Source organism: Lycium barbarum, chromosome 11 (genome assembly GCF_019175385.1).
Source record: "Lycium barbarum isolate Lr01 chromosome 11, ASM1917538v2, whole genome shotgun sequence".
In the NCBI taxonomy this organism is placed as follows: Eukaryota; Viridiplantae; Streptophyta; class Magnoliopsida; order Solanales; family Solanaceae; genus Lycium; species Lycium barbarum.
The window spans coordinates 113,922,606-113,930,369 of record NC_083347.1 but is presented as its reverse complement, the minus strand read 5'-3'; the positions used below and the strand labels follow the sequence as shown (position 1 = coordinate 113,930,369).

Sequence of the window (7,764 nt, the reverse complement as noted above, 5' to 3'; positions counted from 1 at the left end):
TGTTTATCAAAAGTAAAGTAGAGCACTAAGGTAATGAGACTAAGCATGCTGTTGTTTTTGTGAAGCAGCCCTTTTATAGCTGTTTAGGCTCTTCACGCAGAGAAATTAGCTCAAGGGATTTGATCCTTGGAAAAAGGAATTTGTGATCCTATTTCCAAGAATAAGGCTGGAGCTGTTGCTTCTTTCCTTGTGCGATGAGGTCGCATTAACAATCATCAAGATCGTTACATGCCCAGAATATTCCTTCTTTAATGCACAGATATCCTTTCCTTCCTTGAACTGATTTTGTACTACTGGAGCGTATCTTGTCAGTCACCACAATATTTGTAATATCGCAGTATCCAATTGTAGGGCTGGGAAGTTTTCACTGAGTTAAACTTGTGTAAGCCCATCTCGTCTGATCAGTTGACTTGTCCTTGCAAGCTCCCCCTGAATAGTTGACTCTTTTAAGCCCATCTCGTTTGGGCTGCCTTGTGGGCTCTTTTGTTCCTTGTGCGATTCAATTATTATAGCTACACAAATAAAATTGTCATCATAAAAACTTGACACTAACACATTTCTTATCCTTCCATTTTTCATTCGCTCCATTCTCACACCAACTTAAACCCAACAAATCGTAGGAACGTATTCTTAATTCAAGTTTTTTCCTTCATATCTTCTCCTGCTAATCTTGGAAATTTGTTTCATATTAAACTGTTTTATTTCTTTTGGTTTTCCACCCGGTGTTCCGTACACATATTGGAGTCTAACTATATCTGAATTGGTACATAAACAGTTTTGTAAATTGCACGGTTGCCCTTGAAATAGGCTAGTGTTTAATTTTTGCTCTTCGAATGGGATGGTATTCAATTTTTGCCCTTAAAAATTGAATTTATGCCTAGCGGAGATAAGTTCTTTAAGGCGCGTGGCATATAACTTGTGAGATATTATGCTGTGAAAATATAAACTTATGCCCGCGAAAAGGTTATTTGATTTTAGGGGGAAAAATAAAGACTAGCACAAAATAGGGCAACCCTTTATTGTAAGAAAAAACTAACATACAAATGAAAGACTTATTTCCAATTTTTCAACTCTCTTATTGTGCTTGTGTATACCTTTCCTCCCAACTTAGACAAAGAAAAACATAGAAAAGCTTTGCTTCGGATAGAGGTATAAGATAGACATATAATATGTAGTGAACCAATTCAAGATAGAGATATAATATATCATCTAGCCAACAAAAATCCAAACAAACACCCTTCAACTATATAGGTTTCTTCCAAAATATTAACACTCTTATGATAGATCCACACATCACAATTAGTCAAGGTAAAGAATTCCTATAAGAACATACAGAACTTGTTGTTCCAGCGACCAAAAAAGGTGACATGTGAACAATTTATCAAGCATAGGGAAAGATAAAAAATAATGAAAATCGAGAGACAGAGGGGTTGTTATTCCTAGACGCAGACCAGGACACAGTAGATCTTATTAGAGCACTAAAAAATGCAGATTCAACATAAAGCGCATTTTTATTTTCCAGATGCTAACTAAAAATGAATACCAAAGAATTCATATTGTCAACCCTAACTAGTTCGGGATTAAAGCATGATTGCTGTTATTGATGTAATTTTTCACCTTTAAGCACAAATGGGCCATGCGGCGAAGGTTATGACTAGCTAAGTCCATCAATTGACATGCTTTCTTGCCTAAGAACATCCGTTTCAAATTAAAATCCTAACTGTCAAGCCAAGGCTTGATTCTGCAAAATGTGAGGCAACCTTCTTTTTTCTTTTTCCTTGCAGAACATAAGTGTAACAAGGTAGAGAATTAAGCTTAACATATTGTACAAAACAAAAGAATGTTTAGACCTAAGAAATTTCTATTGTTTGTCATCGTCATCATCATCCTCATTCTTTGAAGGTCTATACTGCTGAACAACAAGAACTGAACTACTAATATCAAATTCTGGAGAAGCCAAAAAATCTCCTACTTTACCGAGCTCAGGACATTCTTCCCAATCACTCATTCCAGTTGTTAGAATTGAATGTCCTCGCCCGTCCTTTCCTACTATGAACAATGAATACATTTCAGCCATGTCTCTCAAGGAAGATGCTGTCTCTGCGCCATTTTCTACAACCTTTTCCACATACCCTACTTGACCTGTCGCCACATACCTGATCATTTCAAAAATTACTATCAATACCACACCAGAATGAGAATAATAGTCATTTGGCCAAGCTTCTAGGAAGGCAAAAGTACTTATTTAGAGTTGAGGTGTTTGACCAAGCTTTGGGTTGCGGGGGGAGGAGAACAGGTGCTTTTAAGTAGTAGCATAGACAGTTTTTCAGAAGCCAAAAAGGTAATTTTTCCTTAGAAGCACTTTTGGAACATTTATCAAGCACAAAGCACTACTCTAATATTGGCAAAAGTTCTTTCCAAATTGATTAGTCAAACACAAACTGCTACCTTCAAAAGCACTTTTCAAAATAAGCAGATTTTGAAAGTTTGGACAAAGAGGCTATGAACTTTAATAACTTATGCCGTTACTATTTATGGAAAGGATATTCACATATAAACTATATACTGAGTAAAAGGCGATAAACTACTAGCATGTTAGATAATGCAAAAGGCTTTCTTATTACCTGCTATGGAAATCTGCCAAAACTGCACTATCTGTTTCTTTCTCTACTTCGTCATTAGATATTGCCATCAATACATCATCCGTTTTCTGGGCAATATTGACACCTGCAATTTGTCCTCTTGAAGACGACGGAAGGAACCTAATTATGGTGAGATTTATGTGATGATCCATGCCAAGACGTTTACTAAACCCTAATGCTTCACGATCATCAGGTCCGCCAAAGAATAAGATAGCAATGTGTTGCAGAGAGTCAGAACCTGAATGATTTAAGGACCCGGCTGTAAGGCCCCGGTCAATAAGAATGGCAACCGAACATGGGGCATGACGAAGAACTTTCTGATTTGTAGTTCGTATGCCTTGTTTACCGTTTTCTAGTTTCCCATCTATTCTCTGGTGTTTGTGGAAAGGAAGCACAATAATAGACGCTCTTATATCTTCAGCAGTGTTACAAACATCTGCATGCATACGTGAAAACGGAGATACAGCTTTAATCTGGTGAACCAATAACCCCGTCTCACTAGTGAACATATCTACGGCGTCATTTATCTCAACAACATCATTCCCACCATAATCATCTTCATCACTTAGTTCATCGTCTTCTCTTTGATTGTACATCAAATTAGTCTTTTTTTTACCTGGTAGCTCAACCAGATGCATCAAGTAAGGGGTTAGTGGAACTTCTATTGGCCCTCTAGAGGCTGCAACAAGTCCGAGCATAGTTGCCACAGGTCGCGGACTATGCACACAAGCAAGTATTCGTAGTTCGGTTTCTGGATTATGAGATTCAAAATATATTTGCCTGTAGCCAATGATATCACTTTCTCTTCTCACCATGAAAGCTACTATTGGTCCCCATATCAATGTGTTCACAATAATTGTTGCAATCATCACGTCATAGAAATCGTGGCTCAAAACAAGCTGCAAATTTTCGCAATCTTATTTCATGCTATACTAATATAGTAGATAGGCAAAAGGTTGCAATTATCTAACTCATGCTATACTAATATAGTAGATAGGCAAAAGGTAGCAGTTATCTAACCGTAAGTAAGTAAATACAATCAGACCACTCTATAACAACATTTCATTATAACAGCCATGTTTTTTTGTGGAACGGATATACAACCTATAACAGCATTTTGCTATAGCAGCCAAAAAATATCGGAAGAAAAGACGCTGTTATAGAGAGGTTTGACCGTAACAACATCATTATCTCACTGCATGTGATTTTCTATGAGCTTGCGGACACGCCACTTTAACATTGTCGTTTGTTAAAAGGATAAAACTTGACAACAGAGATTACTAGAAGGGGCACAATTCAAAAACAGGGTGTTTCTTGATTTAATACTGCATTAAGCTGGAGTTATTGTAAAAGATTAGATTGATACTTTACATTTTTCCATTTACTCCCTCCGTCCCATAAAAGGTATTTGGGGTGTCAAACAGTTTTTTCTTTGACTATAATTTTTCAAACCTTTAACTATTTTAAGACATTAATGATTTTGACTATTACTTTTTGTATAGTTTTCAAATATGTAAATTTTATTTCAAAAATTTGAAGAATTTACACCCGAAATCATACTCAAACTTAAGTGCTTTGACCCTCGTACTCCGAACCCCTTCATATAAGTTGGGACAGATGGGGGTACCAATTTCTTTAGTTATGAAACCTGACATCAACCACTCTACTTAATGAAATTTTTTTAAGATATAAAATTAATTAAAACTTAAGCTTTGTAGGTTTAAAATTAACACAAAAATCATGCAAGGTGTACATAAGCTTTTAGTTCTATTTCATGCTTATACGAAGAAATCTTGGAAAGGAAAACTTACATCGTTTGTCAAGCCAATTGTCAATGCTAGCATATCAACATGACCTTTTAGATTCATCATAAAAGCGATAAGCACACCTTCCCTATAAGCAATCTTTAGGTGAAAGCAAGCTGCCAGTGTGCCAACAATCTTCCCTCCGATGCTCGACAAAATAAGGATAGAGAATACCATAAAGTTACGCAGATTTTTCAGCTTAGTAACATTTGCCCTGAAACCATGGTTCCCAAAGTAGATTGGAAATATGAAATTGTGAATCGGATATGTGAGTTTGATCAACAAAGTGCGAGCCGCTTTGCCTCCTCTAGGGAACATCGAGCCAATAAGGAAAGAAGCTATAATGCTGCTGAATCCAAGCTGTTCAAGGGCCATAGCAGCGATATAGAGAATCGCTACAAGTACAAATATTTCGGTATTTCCAAGGTACTTTTTGTTCCTATTCCTCTTATTCAACCAATTAGCCAGATACATATTGATTACAATAACTACACCGACGATAACAAAATAGAGGAAAAAGAAAAAGATCCATTTCGCAATCGACGTCGTCCTCCATTCCGAAAGTATAAACAATAGAAAAACCGAATATGCATCAGCTATCAAGGAAGAAGATATAGCTAACCGTCCAGTGTCGGAAGTTCCAAACTTTAGGTCCGCTGCCACGCGGACTACGATAGGGGACGCTGCATTGGCTAAGGTTATTATAATCATTAACGCCATCAAGAATGAAGAACCTTGGGAAGCAGTCTCTTGAAATACTAAGAAAGTGACAGCAGTTGCAAAGAAAGTACACGCTAAACTGCTGCCACACGCAATAATGCTCGCAGGGCGTATGTTGCGCATCAGATAAGGGAAGTCCGTCTCGAGACCGATAAGGAACATGATTATAGTTCTAAAAATTAAAGCCATGAATTCATAATAACCCGAATTGTAACTTTGAATGAAGAATTTCTCTACTCTGTGGATTCTTGAAAACCCCGAGGGACCCATCAAGAACCCCGCCTGTGTAATGAACCAAATAGAAAAACGTAAGGACAAGAAAAAAAGTCACCCTATGTCCAATCAAAAACAAAGTTATATCAATTTGGGCATATTTTGTCTCTATGCACCTCTAAAAAATTTAAATCTTTGACAAATAGCACGTCATATACTCCAGCATACTTGTGCTCCAAATGCAACATTGGATATATGGAACTTTTTTAGTTATAATGTTGTTTTTTTTCCTTCCATTTCTCGTCTTTCTAATCCAAGTCTAAATTTATTACTCCCTCTGTTCCAATTTATGTGGCACTGTTGGAACTAGGAGAATCAAACTTTTAAATTTTGACAGTAAATTTGGACATGGAACCTTGAAGTTTTTTAAAATAAAATTACATATTTGGATACTACGTAAAAAGTACTATAAGTCGCAATAAATTGATAAATCAAAATATTTAAAAGGCATATGAAAAAATGGTGGTCACAGAAAAACTTGTACGACTCTCGAAATCTGAAATGTGTAACAGGGACGGAGGAATTAAGTAGAAATTTAGAAAATTACCCAAAAACTAAAATAAACAATTAGCGAGCAACAAAAGATCCCTAATTCATACTCCTATAATAGATAAATCCTGAACAGATAATAGAATAAAACAAGATCCTACACATTTGGGGCAAAATCAGATTTAACATACATTTCATCAACAATTTAGACATGCACAGAGATGACATACTTGCGAGAATTTGAACAATGGATGAAGCTTGGCCTAATGGCTTGAGCAAAATCTCGTGTCCATATGATGAAGAAATACATTTTAAAATGTTGGTAAAAGTTTATATAGTTTACATTTCGAAAAGCGAAAAGTGCTACATAAATTAGGACTGAGGAAGTATAAAGTTATCTCCTCTTTCCTTCTATTTCTTGTCTTTCTAATCCAAGTCTACATTCAATTGAAGTTTGGGAAATCACACAAAAATAAAAAATAAACAAATAGCTAGCAATACAAGATCCCTAGTTCATGTAATAGATAAATACAATATAACAAGATCCTACACATTTGGGCAATCAGATTTCATCAACAATTTAGACATGTATGACGCATTGTATAAATGTCTTGTGTGAAGATGACATACGTACGAGAATTTGAACAATGGGTGAAGCTTGGCCTAAAGGCTTAAGCAAAATCTGCAATATATGAGATGTCAAAAGAATCCCAGAATATTGCAATCCCATGCTAATAATTGGATTAACCAATTCTTGGTTGCATGAACCAGCCGCCTGTTGGTCTGTACCAGCCATTTTTTTGTCTAATTAAAATGGATAATATTCAAGAATCTTGGTTATTTTTTCATGCCTAAAAGAAGATGATAAAAGTGGATAAAATTTTCAAGAATCTTTGGTTATTTTTTCATGGTAAGAGAGAATAGGAGGGATGAAAAGACAGATAAATTTTCTGTTTGCTTTTCTTTCCCTCCCACCTCCTTCCTTGGTGAATTTTTGCAGGTGAATTTTGTTGCTATGTTTTTTCTTTGTTGTAACCATTTGTGTAAACCGAAACAAGTGCGAAAACAGGGTGGTGGATTTGGTACTTTCTGTTTTTTCTTTTCCTTTTTTGGTTTCGACCGTTATTAGCGGATGTTGTCTCGTGTCTTTGCTTGTGTGTTTATGTTTTGTTGCTAGACATAGGGGCGTCAAAATGGGCGGATCGGTCTACATTCGGGTTAAGGGGTATTTTGGTACGCGAACTAAATTATTTTGGAATTATGATCTTGAGATGATAATTGGAGGATTAATTTGTAATTGTAGGACTAATTTATACTATCTGAGAGATGGGATAAAATAATCTCAAGTTCGATAGATAAGATGGGACATCCAGAATTAAGTTTGAGCTTCATTTTATATTCTGATTGATAGAAGTTATAAATTTATCCTAAATTATCCCGAGATTATAATCCTGGGGCTAATATAATCCATTTGAGAGGTGGGATAAAATAATCTCAAGTTTAATAGGATAAGGTGGGACATCCCACAATTAAGTCTTTCCCAGGATTTATTTCTTCTACTACCATACAGAGTATAAAATTAATTCCAACTTAATCCTAGGATATCCTACTTTGCATGAATAGGATTATATGAGGCCCGTCCAGATAAGGAGTCAAAAATTTTAGTTTATGAGTTTCGAATCATAATCATTTTGTTTACTGGATTTTGCATAGATTATTTTGTACATACTCCCTCTGTCTCAATTATGTGGCATAGTTCGCATTTCGAGAGTCAAACAGTTTTATTTTGACAGTAAATTCGGACATGGAATCTTTAAGTTTTTTGAAATAAAATT

The 7,764-nt window shown here is 35.7% G+C and overlaps 1 protein-coding gene across 1 annotated transcript; it reads right to left on the bottom strand.

Annotated features, from left to right (window-relative positions):
* Positions 1-1,497: 1,497 nt before the first annotated feature.
* Positions 1,498-6,992, bottom strand: LOC132617557 (cation/H(+) antiporter 2-like). Its single transcript, XM_060332579.1, has 4 exons — positions 6,564-6,992; positions 4,454-5,449; positions 2,625-3,541; positions 1,498-2,156 (listed from the first exon to the last, which is right to left on the bottom strand). Exons 1-4 carry the CDS (start codon positions 6,723-6,725, stop codon positions 1,862-1,864), a joined length of 2,370 nt encoding a protein of 789 aa, XP_060188562.1. The 5' UTR covers positions 6,726-6,992; the 3' UTR covers positions 1,498-1,861.
* Between the last annotated feature and the right edge of the window lie 772 nt (positions 6,993-7,764).

Coding starts and splice junctions, on each gene's coding strand:
- LOC132617557 (XM_060332579.1), bottom strand. CDS start 6,725: ATGGCTGGTACAGACCAACAGGCGGCTGGTTCATGCAACCAAGAATTG. Junction 3,542..4,453: donor CAATTGGCTTGACAAACGAT/GTAAGTTTTCCT, acceptor GAAAATTTGCAG/CTTGTTTTGAGCCACGATTT. Junction 2,157..2,624: donor TTGGCAGATTTCCATAGCAG/GTAATAAGAAAG, acceptor TGAAATGATCAG/GTATGTGGCGACAGGTCAAG.